Source organism: Ruditapes philippinarum, unplaced genomic scaffold (genome assembly GCF_026571515.1).
Source record: "Ruditapes philippinarum isolate M1 unplaced genomic scaffold, ASM2657151v2 ctg547_1_1_1_1, whole genome shotgun sequence".
NCBI classification, from domain to species: domain Eukaryota; kingdom Metazoa; phylum Mollusca; class Bivalvia; order Venerida; family Veneridae; genus Ruditapes; species Ruditapes philippinarum.
Window position 1 is genome coordinate 384,713 of NW_026855428.1, and position 18,088 is coordinate 402,800.

Consider the following 18,088-nt stretch of genomic DNA (forward strand, 5'->3'; position numbering starts at 1 on the left):
GTTATCTCCTCCTGTCTACAGGTTGGGGTCATGATTGTGAACAAGTGTTCAAAGTTTCAAAGCCAAATGTCAATGGACTTTGAAAATATTTGAGGTATTACAAAAACTTTAATGTAAATTCTAAGTCGAAAAAGGGGCATTATTCTGTCAAAATGCTTGATACAGTTATCTCCTCCTGTCTACAGGTTGAGGTCATGATGGTGAACAAGTGTGCAAAGTTTCAAAGCCATATGTCAATGGACTTTGAAAATATTTGAGGTATTACAAAAGCTTTAACATAAGTGGTTACGCCGACGCAGACGCCGACACTCCGGTGACTACAATAGCTCTACTTATTCTTATCGAATAGTCGAGCTAAAAAGCATGTGTATATATATATATGCAACTCCTATGAGAATGGACCATAACATTACAAAATAACATTGCAATTTTATAAAATCAGAGAAACTTAATAAATTCATTATATATGGCTTTATACCCTTTATAATTACAAAACAAAACAAAAATAACAAATAAAAATCCTTTGACAATTTTTATTCCAATACACTATATAAGACCATTTGGAATTGTAAGACCATTTGCTCGCCCATGTGGTTTCTTTCCGGTGGCGAGAGTAAACAAACCCAAACACACAATAAGACCATTTGTCCGTTAATAATGAACATAAACATCACAAATGACAAACCTGTATTACAACCTCTGTATTGCCAGTGTTCATAGCGCTCACATTGAAGTGCTTGCTGATTCTTCGGCACATGTTCCCTACAATCAATGCAGGGGTAGCTACATTGTTACAATTAACAACACAAATAAAATTAAAATAGTCACATACACCGTTCATATGCAGTCTATAATCCAACAATACGGAATTCTGAGAAATGATTAATGCACTATAAAAAAAACAATCCAACGTTGATATAATGTACAAAAGCACATGTGATTTTAAGAATAAATCATATTGTTTTTGAGTTTATTTATACTCGGCGCCGGAATTAACCATATGTCCGAAAATGTAGCATCCATGCTGGTCCACTGTAGTAGTCTCATCGGGGACGTCTTTTTCATGCTCAATCTACCTGGAGCCCATTCTTTGTTCAATGATGGTGAAGGAGCCGACAATATTGCCAAGGCATCAGCTTTCCGACCAACGATAACAAAAACGACTCATGTTAGCGCCAGCCTCCAGAGTTAGTCACGACAAGTCAACCAATCATCTCTGGTACTTGAGATGACTTGACCTTGACCTGCCGTGTGCCTTCTCCGCGACGTGCACGCCTCTGGAAAGATTTGAAGAAGAATAAATCATATATTTATCAGGGCAAATTTAACATTGACAATTTAACAACAAACAATTATCATGTTTTTAATTGACACGATCCTTCAATAATGAGATCAATACGCACCAACATAAAGTTTTTAGCACTTCTAATTTCTGTTAATCTGTCGTCAGTCTTTAATCCATTCAGGGATGCGGTAAAAATCAAAGAGATGGACACAATTTTTAGTTTTAATTATCATTCAAACTGCGATTAATTAAACAACTAAGTTGTACTTGATTGAATGTTAGCAAACTTACATGTCTTTGTAGTTTTACATCAAAGCTATGCACGTGCGCTTAGATAAAGAACATTAAAATGCACGTAAAAAGACATTATTTTATTGATAATTCGATTTTGAAATCAAATTCATTAAGATTTTACATAAAAGAACTATTTGAAGACATAGATTTATAACATAATAGTGACGAGTTTGTCACTGTTAAATATACATGTATATAAGTTTTATTCTATTAGTACTAGAGCATATGTTTACATATTAAAGTATTCTATCAAACTGTTATCAGAGAGACAAATCTACACTGAGTTAAATCCACGTGACTAGAGAGTTTAGCATATTACACAACAAAAATGTGTAATCAATCGCTACAGCCGCGGTACATTATTCTGTGGGTCACAGGTTCGAGTTCTGGTCAAGTAGAAAGTTTTTCTTCCTTCCGTCCGTCCGTCCGTTCTCTTTTGTGTCGCACGTAACTCAAAAAGTATTTGACCTAGAGTCATGAAACTTTACAGGAATGTTGATCAGTATGTGTAGTTGTGCACCTGGGTATTTTTCGTCTGGATATTTTTAGTATTTTCAGAGTTATTGCCCTTGACTTAGTAAAATTTTGCTATTTTCAAATTGTGTCGCATGTAACTCAAAACGTATTTGACATAGAGTCATGAATCTTTACAGGAATATTGATCAGCATGTGTACTTGTGCACCGGGTATTTTCGTCTGGATTTATTTAGTATTTTTAGAGTTATTGCCCTTGACTTATAAATCTTTGCAATTTTCAACTTGTGTCGCATGTAATTCAAAAAGGATTTGACCTAGAGTCATTAAACCTTACGGGAAGGTTGCTCAGCATATTTAGTTTTGCACCTGGGGTTTAGCTTGTGGATTTATCCAGTATTTGTAGAGTTATTTCCCTTGACGTAGTAAAATCTGTTTCATTATGTTGTTATTTGTTCCTTGAGTGCTTGAGTTAGAATCAACGAACTTTACAGGAATAATGATCAACATCACTAAATTACAGGAATAATGATTCACATCACTGTGAAGCTATGCACCTGGGACTTTGCATGTGGATTTTTTTCAGTTTTGATAGAGTTATTGCCCTTGACTTACAGTAGTATAAATTTTCAATTTTCAACTTGTTCATGCATAGCTCAAAAAGTATTTCACTTGTAGGCCTGAAAGTTTACAAGAATGTTGGTCAGCATGTGTACTTATGCAGCTTGGGGTTTGCTTGTGGATTTATTCAGTATTTGTAAAGTTCTTGGCCTTTATAGTTTTCAAAAAATATTTGACCTAGAGTCATAAGATTGACAGAACAGTGGCGCGGTGGGGGCACCCGTGTCCTATGGACACATTTCTAGTTTTCATATATGTAAAAATTGTTTGAAAACCTTTTTTATCGTTGTAATAGATGTCCCATTCGTGTTTAAATTGATAGAGTGTTTACAGGGGCGTATCACGTTGGGGGGGGGGGGGGGGGGGAGGAGGGCAGGATCTGACCCCCAAGCGTCTGTGTTCTTACATGGTTCAAGTCTTATCTCTGATGATCAGCAGCTGGTGGATGTGGCTGGTACTTAATTATTCTACAACTGCTACGAGTACCTATGGTGTTCCCCTGATGTTCATTTTAGGTCCTATTTTATGTATTATACAGTTGAGTTCACACTTAAGGTTACACAAAGTGCACTAGATGTGCACTACTAGTGCACTTCAAAGTGCACTAGTAGCGCACTTCACCTATTATATGTATCAAGCAGTTAGTTACCTTTTATTTCAATGAATAGCAAATTGACTTTTACAAAAAGATAGATAAATATAGATATCTGTATAATAGTTTTTCATAATAAATTTGAATTTGTGAATATTGGATTTTGTAAAATATGGCTTAAAATATTAGAACAATAATTTTTCAAAGTCATTAATTTTACTAATTTTGTACTTTAAAACTTAATTGCTGGAATAAGTAAATATAAACAATTATAACTTTAATTGATATTTAATATGATTCTATTTTATTATAATCTGGTAATGAAATATGAAACATTGAAATGCTAATTAAACAAAATTCAGTCAATTTTTTTTTTTCGGGAAAGGGGTTTTTTGGGGGGGAAGAGGGGCATATTATACCAATTAGTTATTTTTGATCTTAATTTATGGTTGTTTTAGTTAAAGGTAATGATTTTAAGCATTAATAGCCTTTAATATATTGTAACGACGTTGGTAGAACGTCATAATGAGCATGATAATATGCAAATACTTAAGTTGTTGAATTAACAGAAGGGAATAGTTCCCGTATATAAGGACACAAACCACTCTCGGTGGTGAGCTAGCTTTTCTGAGCTAGCTTTTCACCGACAGGGTTTGTGTGCCTTAAAACGTTACAATATTAAAGAATTAATTTGTTTAGAATTGGCCTAAATTTTGCCAATTTTATCTCATTTATAATCTTTCTTACCTTCTCAAACTGAGAATTACCTAAGATTAATATAAATGATATATAGTATTCTTAAAATAAATATTTATATATAATGGTGGTATGTATGAAATGTGGATTAAGTATTGATATGTGTGGATGAAGTATTGATATGTACCTGTGGGACACCTGTGGGACACTAGTATACTTTAACTGACATGGATATTAACAAAAAGATTAGAAAATCTTTCAATTCCATTTTTGAGAAGACACCAATATTTTTTCTTTTTTTCATGCATTGTAACATAATTATGCTACATGATTATTTTTATAAGTTTTTTGTACTACTTGTAATGAAATTATTTGCACCAACATCCAGAGAATACAGAATTCCCTACATTGCCTACTTATATTTATCATCTGCCTTTTGTTATTTACCCTGAGGGGCTCTCTTATCAGCAGGGTACTATTATTAAAACACCAATACACAGCATGACTTTTGACACTTTAATCTTTGCTAAATGATGAAAGAAAGAAATTTTTGAAACCCTATAATTACAGACGTGCAAATACATTCAAACTAGAACAACTAATTAATACAGAAAACGAGAGCGAATATTTGAAATTATGTAAATTTGTTAAAACAATAATTTTAAGATAATTAAATTAGTATTCACCTCTTATGTGATTACTTACATTCCAAGAATTACTTACATTCCAAGACTATGACACGAATATTTCACAGATTAATCTTTTATTACCCATAGTAAAGTGTTTGTTTATTATAATATTTGTCTAAATAGTTAGTATGTCACTTTTTTCATTTAGCTTTTAAGTATGAGTCTAGAAATGTCATTGTAAAGGTTTAAAATATCATGTCGTACATAATTGTTCATCACTTGTCAGTTGTTTATATTATTATTTCTTTTTCCTTTTTCTTTTTTTGTAACTATTCTCATCGTTTGTCGATAAATAAAAAGAAAGGTAATATATAAAACGAAATTATACCCTTAGAGAGTGTACGTCTAAGTTACGTACGTGACTCTCCACGGTTTTTTGTGATAACATATTTACTAAGAAATTTAACAATTTGTGGTTTTGATACATTGTCAATTGAACGTACTGCAGTTCAGCAAATGATATGAACAAATACTCTTTTTACGAATTATTTTACCACTCAAATTATATATACATTGTACATATGTTTAAAGAGCCTCTACTAACATTGTATTTATTACTAACCACATTTATTCATGTTAACATGAAATGTGTGTAATAAAGGAAATTTTACTTGACTTGACTTGACCAAAAAAGGTAAGTAACGACACGGATTTATATTACTAATAGTAATATAAATCCGTGGTAACGAGTTGACGGGTTTGCTTATAAAATTAAGTCACTTTGTTGTGAACTTTAGTAAATGTTTTATGTTTAACTTTTCTGCCTTTTGTACAAAATTTACGGACGACAAAATAATAAATTAAGAGTAATCTGCGTACTCCTGTTCTAGTATGTAATATTTCTTGTATTTGTTTATTTACTGGTCTCTAGTATTTGCCGGTCAAATAGACCGGTAGAGACCGGACCGAAAATGATATATCCCTAAAATGAACTGCAGCACATTTCCCCCTGATTTTTGTTTGTTTGAATTCCGTAAGAAAAATGCATCATATTAGAGCTTTTCTGGGTTTACATACCGCTCAGCGCAAGTGTCAGAACGCTCCCCACCCACTTTTACTAATACTATTGAATTTGAAATTTAGGGGAATATAATTTAGCGATGCTTAACCTACATCGATGATCCGGGTCCTTAAAAATACTTCCGGTTATGAATTTACTTGAGAAATTGCCTACGTTTTGTCAGTTTTAATAAGGTCACGAAACCTTTGGTGAGTACAGAAAACAAAAACTGGTTAATCAGGATTGATTAAGTTCAAGGAAATAGTATGCTGCTTTGAATTTCCCGGTCCAACATCCGTTTTCCGGTAAACATGTTAACTTCCGCTTCCTTTCAAATGTAAACAAAAATTTAAACAAGTTTGCTTCTTTAAAAAGAAGCATGCGAGAGGTCTTTTTGCTAGATGCTTTTTGCTGCTGCGGAAGATTTGTTTAATTCGAAAATATTTGGGGATATTTTTGCATAAAAGAGATAACGAATGCTGATAAATTACAATTATCTAACAAAATAGAATTAATTATATAGCTCTATATTGAATATAGAATCTAGTATCATAATCAGATAATGAAAGTTCATTTTTTTAATGTTTCGAATGATTATATGCCGGAGAAATGGACTTTTTTCTTGGCACAATATGGATACTTTTTCTAAAAGGAAACAATTTATGTTATGCCATCAAACTAAATTTAAAATAAATGATATACACATGTATATAAACTGTATATAAAGCTGCATGCCTCCAACCACAATATTTGAGCAAAATCTTGAGTAAAATTTGTGCCATTTGCGCAAAAAAATCTCCGTTACGTTATTTAGTCATACCGGTTCAAAACTTTAAGGAGCAGCAAGCTTTCGGGACACAGTTCACTCGGTCATATAAAAGTGAATAGTGATATTGTACCTGTAAAATTTACTGTTACTATTTATCGGAACATGAAATAGTAAAACGCTATTCAGAAAACAATACAGTAATCGATTTATACTATTTAAAAGATTAAAAAGGAAATGAAACATCCACCTAGCGCTAAGTAACATAAATGTTATTTTCGTTTTTTCTTTGTACCGATTTGTTTACTTCGATGTAAATTTTTCGTTTAAGTTAAGTCGTATTTTGAAACGGAGCATGCGGAAAACAAATGGCAAAAATGGATGCCGCCAGCAATCAATCGGAACATTGTGGAGAGGTCTGATGACCTCTCCAATAAACTACATGTAGACTAGTGTACTGGTTGAATTTTGCTTATTTTTAGACTGTTTTCCACACAGATTTTATCGTCTGTAGTTTAAGATATGACTTAAAATTGTTCAGATGATTGACAATGAAATGATAACTTTGTGAAATTATATTCTAAATCAGGGTTTTACATTTCTTTGAAATTTTAGTAGTCCAGTGGATGCACAGCCTAGAAAAGTAGGGGTCCAGGCCTAATTTTTAGGGGTCCAAAATTATATTCACTGAAAAAGACTATGAAGACCACTCAATTTTGCTCAAAATCATTTATTTACCCTGTAAGAAATATGCATGTATATTTTACTGTTTTCATAAATAGTATATGATTTCAATATCTGTTCAGAAATGAACAAATGCAAGCATTTTCATTTTCTGCTCCCTGTATTAGATTTTAAATGGAATTTTGCGAGCTTCGGGAAGAAAGAGATAAAATCATATCGGATCAGAAACAAAAATATCTATTGTCTAGGATTATTTTTGTGCTTACACTTGAACGCAAGTGGATAACTTATATGCGTACATGTCAAAATTTATGCGTAAAACCCTGCTAAATTATAAGTTATAATCATTTAGCAAACATATTTCTACAAAGATTAACAAAGCAAACAGTATTCTAGGTCTTATTAACAGGTCCTTGAGTTTTAAGATGAATGCACCTTTGTGAAACTGTATACAGCTTTGATTCGTCCTCATGTTGAATTTGCAAATGTTGTGTGGAATCCATATTTAATAAAAGACATATCAAGTCTAGAAAAACTTCACCAAAGAGCAATAAAACTAGTTTCATCATGAAAAGATCTGACATATATTGACCATCTTAAAAAGCTTAAACTGCCGAGTCTAATACATCGCAGATTTAGAGGGGAGATGATTCAGACTTTCAAAATTGTTAAAGGCTTAGAATGCTGTATTTTTGAATTTTTTTTTTAGTTGTTCGGCATCAACAAGGGGACATAATTTAAAACTAGAAATGCAACTTGTTGCTTACATCAGTTTTCACGATATGTAATTAAAACATGGAATAATTTGCCAAAAAATATAGTAGACTCATAAAGTGTTCATGAATTTAAAATTAAGCTAGACCAACACTGGACCGGAAAGGCTCTATATAAAGTTTAAAATGTTATTGAAACATTATGCTGTTAAAATTATACAGCAGTGTGAACAGAAATATGTACAGTATAAGTGTATATGATTAAACATAACAGTGAGGAGACCAATATGAAGTAGTAGTGAAAGTTTGTCAAAAGAAGTGGGGCTTAAAAAAGGTTTGGCCCTTCCATCAGAGCCCAGAATCATCCTACAGGTATCCTACAGGTAAAGGTGTTTTGCGTGTTGATTGGTCACTACCCCCGGGCCCCCCTCGACCACTCTACAACCCTCCTACCTCTCAAAACCATGTAAACTGCAGTATATTTCATTTTAAACATGTTTTAATATTTGGTATATGCTTTTTATTCAATTGCCTTCATTTCCCACAAAAAATAAAAAAATGATACATATATATTTAGTAAAGGTATGCAACTCGCCGCTCATTTTTCAGCACTCATCTTAATATGAACTCCATAACTCCAACATTTTTTCACCAATTTTCAATATCTTGGTACCAAATGGTAGGGAATTGATTACTCTTAAAGGAAATAAGCTGTCATTACAATCATTTCAAGTTACATGTATATGAAGATATATATGTAATCTCAGAGTTACCGCAAGTGACCTGACCGCTGGCTTTTTGTCAAAATTACCCGACTAAACGACAATTTATTCGAAATGAATGAATATTGTTTTGTATTGCGCATATAAATATGATAAAATTATATTATTATCTGTAATAACTGTTGGAGTTATGGATGAGTGCTGAAAAATGAGCAGGGAGTTGCATCACCTTTGCTAAATATAATATGTATCAATTTGTGTTCAGCCCATTACTTTGTTATTTGAAGTTGGATTTTACAACTTTTTCACAGAAATGATCACCATATTGAGACGACGTAACGCGTGCAACATTTGGGTTGCTACCTTAAAGGTCAAGGTCACAGCATGACCTTGCAGCTAAATCGTGTCCAGCCCATAATTTCGTTATTTGAAGTCTGAATTTACAACTATTTCGTAGAAATGATCACCATATTGAGACAATGTGTCGTGTACAACATTTGGGTTGTTTTTACACTTTGAACTAACACTACAAGAGGTATACCTTCCTGTGTCCAAAACCTATTCGGGGAGCATCACCCGGTTCAACCGGCTCTTGTTTATTCAGAAATCCTCTTTTAGCCGCCGAAATTTACTTGTCCACGGACAAGTAAACTGCAGAATTTTACTTGCCCGGTACTTCAATTATTCGACTCTGGCAACTCGGACAATTGATTTTGCTGGCCCTGACTCTGGTTAAAGATTAAGTTTATCTCGATTGCTAGAAAGCAAGTTGTCTCAATGTTCTTTTGGAACAAAACTATCAAAATAAGAAACGTTTTAAAGCGCCATTTTGATTCTTTCATTTAGTTTATGTATCTTGAAATGTAAGTATGATGGTAGATTTTCTGTAATTTCCTTGACAGCGAGTTTTTTTCCTTTCTTGTTATGGTCCGGTAAAAGGACCCTTCCCAGATATTTATACCCCCACCACAAAATGTGGTGGGGGGGGGGCTATAATGGATTCTCTTTGTCGCATCCGTCCGTCCGTCTCCATTTTCGTGTCCGCTCTATAAATCCTATACCAATTGAAGGATTTTCTTCAAACTTGGCTCAAATGTTCACTTCAACAAGGGGATGTGCAGAACCAATGTTTACCATGTGTCAGCTCAAGGTCAAGGTCACAATTGAAGGTCAAATCTCAAACAATCAAATATTAGACAGTATGTGGTGTCCGGTCTGTAAGTCCTACACTAATTGAAAGATTTTCTTCAAACTTGGCTCAAATGTCCACCTCAACAAGGGGATGTGCAGAACCCATGTTGCCCATGTGTCAGCTCAAGGTCAAGGTCACAATTGAAGGTCAAAAATCAAACAGTCAAATATTAGACAGTATGTCGTGTCCGCTCTATAAATCCTATGCCAATGGAAGAATTTTCTTCAAACTTTACTCAAATGTTCACCTCAACAAGGTTATGTGCAGAATCCATGTTACTTTTGTGCCGGCTAAAGGTCAAGGTCACACTTGAAGGTCAAAAATTGACTTAAAAAATGTTCTTAAATTTTAACATGTACTTGAATATTTCTGAAACTAGCACAGATATTTGCTTGAAACTTAAAAGATATATCAAAGGTGTCACTAATAAGATAATATTATGCAGGTCAAGTTTCATAACTCTGTATTGCATTTTAACAAAGTTATGCCCCTTTTTAAGTCTTTAAATTTACATATAATCAATATTAGACAATATGTTGTGTCTGCTCTATAAATTCTATACTAATGGAAGGATTTTCTTCAAACTTTACTCAAATGTTCACCCCAACTGGGCAATGTGCAGAACTCATCTTACCCTTGTGCCGGCTTAAGGTCAAGGCCACACTTGAAGGTCAAAAATTGACTTAGAAAATGTTTAGTACATTGGGAAAATGAAAAGTTATTTGTAACTGTTTCGAACATGATTTAACAGTATATATTTATACTATTACCATCACCAGAGATAATTTCTTTTTATGTATATGTATTTGTGCGACTAAAGTTATTCCCTTAACCACCTTTCCATGTCGTCTTCTGTAAAGGACAATGGTGGGGGTATGAATTGCATTCAGCGATAGTTCTAGTTTTTTTACCGAATTCCAAACCTAAAAATCATATGCTTGTGATACATATTTGTGAGTAATGAATTTGGAATCCTTGATTAAAATTTAGAATGCGCCAATAGAATATATCAATGGGCATAATTAAAATATTAAATAATTACAAAAATACAGACACTGCTGGAGGTAAGTGCCTTTCAAACAACATGAAATGACGAAAACTTGATATTTTAATAAGATTACAATTAAAAAAACATAGGGGCATCTGTGGCCAAGTGGTTAATGTCAAACCACTTCCTTCTTACTACTGTAGATTTGAATCGAACCTAAGTAACTTTTTTCATGTGAGGAAGCTCAGAATTCAGATTATAAACTAATGGAATGTTGGTGGTTCTTTCAGGTGCACACTCATGCCTGAAATAATGCATGGAGGGGCACCTGAGGTGTTACTTCACCAGTAAAGCTGGAAAGGCGCCTTTATAATGACCTGAACTGTGTTGGTGCGTATTTAAGCCCCCTAACAGTTTTACAAAATAGGAATCTGAGGTATTCTTGAAATAGAATCCAAATAAATGTTATCATATTTTGAAAAAAAATCAAAGGTTCTTGGCAGTATACTTCCATGTCTGTGATCTACATGTATATCCTGTTTATGTCTGAGTCTGACTTTGTAATTATGATAATAATGTTTCAATGATATGCATTTAGTTTTTGAAATGTTAATTATAAGTTTCTGTATATGCCAAGCTTATCCTTCTGCTATGAAATGTTATATGTTAACCAACTATAAACTTTATGTTGCTTTCAACATAAGAGACTTTAAAGGTCAAAAATTCATATAGTTATGCAACTTCTTCTGAATACAAGACTGCTATAATTATTTATGTGCCAACTTAAATAGAGTAAGTATGAAGCTTTGAAACCCATACCGGGATTAAAACAAATTTTTGAAATTAAAAAAATATACACAGAAGTTAGAGAAAGACTTTGTGAAGATTAACCAATGTAAGTGTTAGGATGATATAAACTATATGTTTGTTTGTAGGTATATAACAGATGAATCATGTCCTTGGTAGATTTAGGCAAGCGTCTATTGGATGCAGCTAAACGTGGTGAAACAGATGAAGTTCGAACATTGATGTCAAATGGTGCACCTTTCACTACAGATTGGGTAATTTCTTCACAGTAACTGATATATCAATATAGATTATAACAACAAGACATATTTTATCATAGTTTGTAGACTTTACATGTAAGAGTTAAATCGTATACCAATACATAAACAGTCAGTGCATGCCTACTAAACAGTGCTCTTTCACATTTTGGTGATCTGTTTAAATGGGAGCCATCAACACTTCCTTTGTAGAGCCATCGACCAAAACAAAGCTGAACAAGATAAACACAGTTTCTAAAAATATCCAATTTAAAAGAACATGCTTGTTTTTCAAATATCGAAGAATGCTTTGCCACAAACAATATTTTTCTCATCATTTTGGATGCAATATTGATATGAAATACCCCAAAATGACGTTGCTAGAACTTTTACCAATTATCAACTTGTGTGTTTTCTTTGGCAAGGAGACACATCTTGAGTGATTCCTCTACCATTAAGTTAATGTTGACTCACATAATATTGGATGTAACATTGTGTGTACCTCACCTTTGGCTCAGCACTAAAAATATTTCAAAGGGATTGGTTAAAAATAAAATATTTACTTTTGTTTAAATATGATCCAGCCATCGACATGGTGCTGAAGCCATCGGCAATGTGAAAGAGCTCTCGCAAAATTGTGACATTGGCACATGACACCGGCGAACACTGATAAAAGAATGCACACACAAGGACCAAGTTTCAAAATCTTGATCAAAGACACCATTGTTTAAAAATTTAACATTCTACACTTAAGAAAACATTAAAAAAGAACATTAACTTTTTTATATTGTTTGTATGCTATAATGTATATTACGGAAAACATATGTCAGGTGCATAACCTTATCAGTCAGTGAAGCTTGTCCAAAAGATATGATCATTTATGTTGGCAGCAAAACATTTTTCTCCATGATGGTCTCATTTGGATCCATGCATCAAAATAGTATTAGTATTATCACAAAAAACTGACTAGCATACATATTTAGTATCAATCAGTGAATAACTGAATTCAAAATTTATAGGTCACCTTTTGGTTGATAATAACATTTAATGACATAAATGGTGACATGTCCGAGGTCCGTGCCTGAAAAGAGCGGATGGACCCTCATTAAGCCTCTTTAGTCAGTCCATGGATATAATTCGGAATAATTCCACAATATTGAAGTTAATTATATGTTTGTATTGGCTATATCACATTTGCGAGGGCTCTTTCAAATTGTCAATGGCGCCAGCACCGTGTCGATGACTTGATCACATTTAACAAATATAAATATTTTATCTTTAACCAAGCTCTTTGAAATATTTTTTTGTGTTGAGCCAAAGGGTAGGTTGGGATCATGTTTCATGCACGATAAATTGGGCAGACATTTATTTTACGGTAAAGAAATCACTAAAATTGTGTCTCAACGTAACAGAAAACACACAAGTTAATATTTGGTAAAAGTTCTAGCAACATTATTTCGGGGTATTTTGAATCGAAATTACATGCAAACTAATGACGAAAATGTTCTACGTGGCATAGCATTCTTTGATTTTGAAAAACTAGCATATTTTAAAAAAACAGATATTTTTACAAACTGTGTTTACCTGTTTCTGCTTTGTTTTGGTTGATGGCTCTACAACAGAAGTGTCGAGGGCTCTCATTTAAATAGATCCCCAAATTGTTAAAGAGCCACTGTTTACAAATGACTTCTTCTCAGAAACCACAGGGCCAAATTTGATGAAATTTTTCTGTACTAAAATTGTTCAAATGATTCTGCTCAATTGAACATCTTGGTCAGGAGGGCTAAAAGTATTTTGTTTGTTAAAATGAAATCTTTAAAAATCTTCTCTGAAAGTGCATGGCCTAGAGCTTAGATATGTGTGTAGTATCATCTCATGAAACTCATGAAAGATTGTTCAAATTATAGCCCTTGGGTCAAAATTGGCCTAACCCCAGGGGTTCATTGATTTTCCGTATATCATATGTATATAGTAAAAACATAAGAAATCTTATTCTCTGAAAATGCAAGGCCTAGACCACTCTTAAAACTATAATTGTTTGCTATTGCTGGCCGACCCGTCGAAAATGCCCCAACTCTAAACTTAAAAAAAATAGTTTTTTTTATTTCTGCTAAATCAGTCAGGGCACTCGACCAAAAAAAGATCCCCTAGAAAACAAAAATAAAATCAGAGTTAATACAAAAACTTTAAGCATGTAAATGTGATATGATAAAGATTGATCATTCATGAGGGCATTCCATGCACGAAATTAGGGACCTGGGTGTTACTATTTAGGACAAATAGATCAAAACCAACACAAATTTACTATTTAAAATATTTATATAAATATATAGCGACCAACCAGGCAGGGGATTTTCCTTTCATCACACAGTTACCTCATGTGCATGGCAATTAATTAATTATAAAGTATATCAAATTGAGGCGTGGAAACTTTATTAAAAATAATGTGGGTTTAATTAATGAATATTTGTTAAGCATTTATATGGATACTAGTTTACCACGTGATAATTTTAATGTGCTTTGGGGTACATGTTTGTTTTTGTTTATGACTGCTGACACAGATTAATTAAGGCTATAAGTAGCCCCTTGATAAATTATTTCTGATAGCAGCGGGGATTTTGTCATAAAATTGACAGACAAAAACATATATGGAAGCTGTGGTCCTTTCATGTGCATTATTGTTTTGATAGTAGACACAGCATAATTGTCAACCACATCAAAATGATGTGTCACATCCAAGAATTACTTCCCTACCTCAAAGGTCAAAGTCACACCACCATTTTGAATTTTCATGTTATCACAGAGTTAATAGGTACATACAATCGTCTCCGGGCTGTAACTTTGTCATGCATCCAAGTATTTTAGAATAACTTGGCATAAATGTCTACCACATCAAGAGGATTTGTCTCCTTCAAGAATCGCGTCCCTACCTCAAAGGTCAAGGTCACACTACCATTTTGAAGTTCACTTTATCACAATTTGAGTTTATACATGTAGGTATACACATTTGTGTCCCGACTGTAACTTTGTAATGCATCAAAGGATTTTAAAATAATTACAAAAAAATGTATAGGCATAAATGTCAACCACATCAGGACGACATGCCTCGTCCAAGACCCATGTCCCTACCTTCAAGGTCTAGGTTACACTTTTAGTTTGCAGGTACTCATTCTCTCGAGAAGAGTTTGAAGATACACATTCATGTCCGGACTGTAACTTTGTCACGCATGGAAAATAACTTGGCACAAATGTCTACCACATCATGGCGATGTGTCCTGGCTAAGGTTCATGATAGTATGTCTGTCCAAGCGTCCCCACTTACACAACAATCATGTCCAGACTGTAACTTTGTCATGAAATTTGAGGGATTTTGAAATGATTTGGCACAAATGTCTATCAGTTCATGACAACGTTGTGTCATGTCCAAGATTCACGTTCCTTCTTCAAAGGTCACACTTATATTTTGAAGGTTCAGGCTACCACAATATTATTAGAGATTATAAGTACACACATTAGTGTCCGGACTATAACTTTGTCATACATTGAAAAGTTTTAAAATAACTTGGCACAAATGTCTACCACATCAAGATGACGTGTTGTGTGTTAGACCCATGTTCCTACCTCCAAGGTCAAGTAAGGGTGTAACGGTTTACCGCCAACTTAAGATAAAAATATCCGACAACTAGTACACTTAAAAGTCAATAAGGGGCCGCATAATTTACATAGGCCCAGATGTGAAAGGTCAAGCGCAACTAGTTTTGTTTATCACATCGTGTGACACTTTACTTTCTATTTAGTCCTTACACTGTTATTAAGTTTCTACTAAGAATATATACATATGTTTCTCCATCTTTACATCAAAACATATACATGACAATACGTATTGCAATATATTGCAATACGCTTTGGCAAAATGGCAATACATTGCAATATGGTTTTTGCCGTATTGTTACACCCCTAAGGTCAAGGTCACTCTAAAAGTTTATAGGTATTTATGCTCATAAGAAGTGTTTGAAGCTGCATATTAGTTTCCAAACTGTCACATTGTCATGCATTTAAGGATTTCAAAATAACTTGGCATAAATGTCTACCACATCAATATGATGTTTTATATCAAAAACCCTTATCCTATAAATAGCACTTCATTTAGAGGTGTCATCGATAAGGATTTTTGTATCAATATATCGGTAATGAATTATCGGCGATACTGTACAGCGATATATCGATTGCCAGGCTAAATTTTAGCTTTCAAGTCTTTTTTAATGTTTCCTTAGAGGACACTGACAAAGCAGTTATATTTAGACAAATGCAAAAAAGATAAACTATGAAAACAGAACAATTTGTTTCTTTTTTATCATATAGCTATAAATGAAAACTAATGACTAGTAACTATAAAGTTTAAAGCCTTTTCCATTTTACTTTAGTTGTTGTTGTTGCTATAACGTAGTTACCGACCATGCTAAATCCCGTCCTTGCCGTTCCAATTAAGCCGTTTTTAATTGGTAAAATATAGTATTTAGAACCTGAATAAGTATTAAAGTTTAACATTTTGTAATCAAAATTTTTACAAAGAAACACTGACAAATTTTTCTTGGCATTTTCCCTTTAAAAATCTGAACTGAGGGGTCTTGACATCCACTTAGCAGACGTGCGAGATTACAACGAAATTCGGCAGCATTCCTTAGAGACACTGGGAGGTAACTTTGGCATTGATTTCCGTTTTCGTTTTAGAAAAAAAATGTTTCTGGCTTCCATAACTTTATATGTCGCTTTTATTTTGACGTTTTGCGACAGTAAACAGGTCTATCACTTCTATAAAACCTGTTGACTGAAGTCTGTTTAGCTAGAAATATATGTGCATTCGATATCCGATATTTAAAAAATGGAATCGATATCGAATCGGATAACAAAGATCGTTGATACACCGATATCCATTAAATCGATGACACCCCTAACTTCATTTCACGAAAACAAAATTAAGCAATTAGTTACTTTCATTCTCTTTTCTTTTCATAATACATGCATGCTTAAGAAACCTTTTCGGGGGCATTTGTCACTTGTGTGACAGCTCTTGTTTTTAGCTCACCTGTCACAAAGTGTTATGGTGAGCTTTTGTGATTGTTTTTTCGTCCGGTGTCCATCCGTCTGGCGTCCATCCGTAAACTTTTACTTTAAACGTCAAATTGTCCTAAATCGCTAAGCCAATTTCATCCAAACTTCACAGGAACTTTGGCAGTCAACTTTAAAAAGTGTTCAAAGAATTTAATTCCATACAGAACTCTGGTTGCCATGGCAACCGAAAGAAAAAAACTTAAAAAAATCAAAAGAGCTTAGAGCTTAAATATTTGGCATGAACCATCATCTAGTGAGTGTCTACCAACTTTGTTCAAATAAGACCCCTGGTGTCAAAATTGGCCCCGCCCGGGGGGTTATTGATTTTCCTTATTTGTATTTGATTTTCCTTATCTGTAAGTAAAAACTTAAAGAAAAGCAAACAGCTAGAGCTTAGAAATTAAGCATGAAACATCTTGTAGTGGGTGTCTACCAAGTTCAAATAAAAGCCCTGAGGTCAAAATTGGCTTCGCCCCAGGGGTCATTGTTTTTCCCTTGATGTATAAAGTAAATACCGTACTTAAAAAATCTTCTTTTAAAAAACCTTAAAAGCTAGAGCTAAGATATTTAGCACGAAATATCTTCTAATGAGTGTCTACTAAGTATGTTCAAAAAAGGGCCCTGGGGTTAAAATCGGCCCGCCCCAGGCTCATTGATTTTCCTTATATGTGTACAGTAAAAACTTATAAAGTCTTCTTTAAAAAACAAACCAAAGAGCTAAAGTTAAGATACTAAGTGTCTACCCGGCTTGAGGTAATGATACTGGTAATGGTAATGCAGTAGGAATGCATTACTTTTCTTGTAATGATACTTCATGCCAATTTGCATTACTTGTAATGGTTATGGAATGCAAAATTCAGGTAATGAAGGTGCATTACTATGCATTACTTTGCATTACTTCACCAAACCTACTACATCATATATGGTATGATAGATGATCCAAAGAAGACAATTAATCAGTCAAATGAAATATAAAATCATCAAAATTCAATGTCCCCTCTCACTTATATGTCTGCACTGTTTTATTACATTAGTATTAATTGAAGCATTTATTGTACTTGCAGGCATGTACATTGTCCAGTGTAGAATGGGGATTAAATGATGATATTTATACACCATTATAACAAAACATAACATAATCTTTATTTGGCATAAAATAGCATGAGCATACATATAGCCAATATAGTTTCAATTACATATAAAAAGGGATAAACGTG

General features: G+C 33.6%; 1 protein-coding gene across 3 annotated transcripts in view; it reads left to right on the forward strand.

Annotated features, from left to right (window-relative positions):
• Window positions 1–5,706: 5,706 nt before the first annotated feature.
• LOC132743309 (GA-binding protein subunit beta-1-like) overlaps window positions 5,707–18,088 on the forward strand; it is an 80,683-nt gene continuing 68,301 nt past the window's right edge. Inside the window, exons 1-2 of one of the 3 annotated variants that reach the window (XM_060731848.1) lie at window positions 5,707–5,860; window positions 11,652–11,777. In XM_060731848.1, coding sequence (XP_060587831.1) covers window positions 11,670–11,777 — 108 coding nt within the window. In that variant the 5' untranslated portion in view covers window positions 5,707–5,860; window positions 11,652–11,669. Of the gene's footprint in view, window positions 5,957–7,438; window positions 8,198–11,651; window positions 11,778–18,088 lie in introns of those variants that run through there. The other 2 variants (XM_060731850.1, XM_060731849.1) reach the window with 2 other exon arrangements.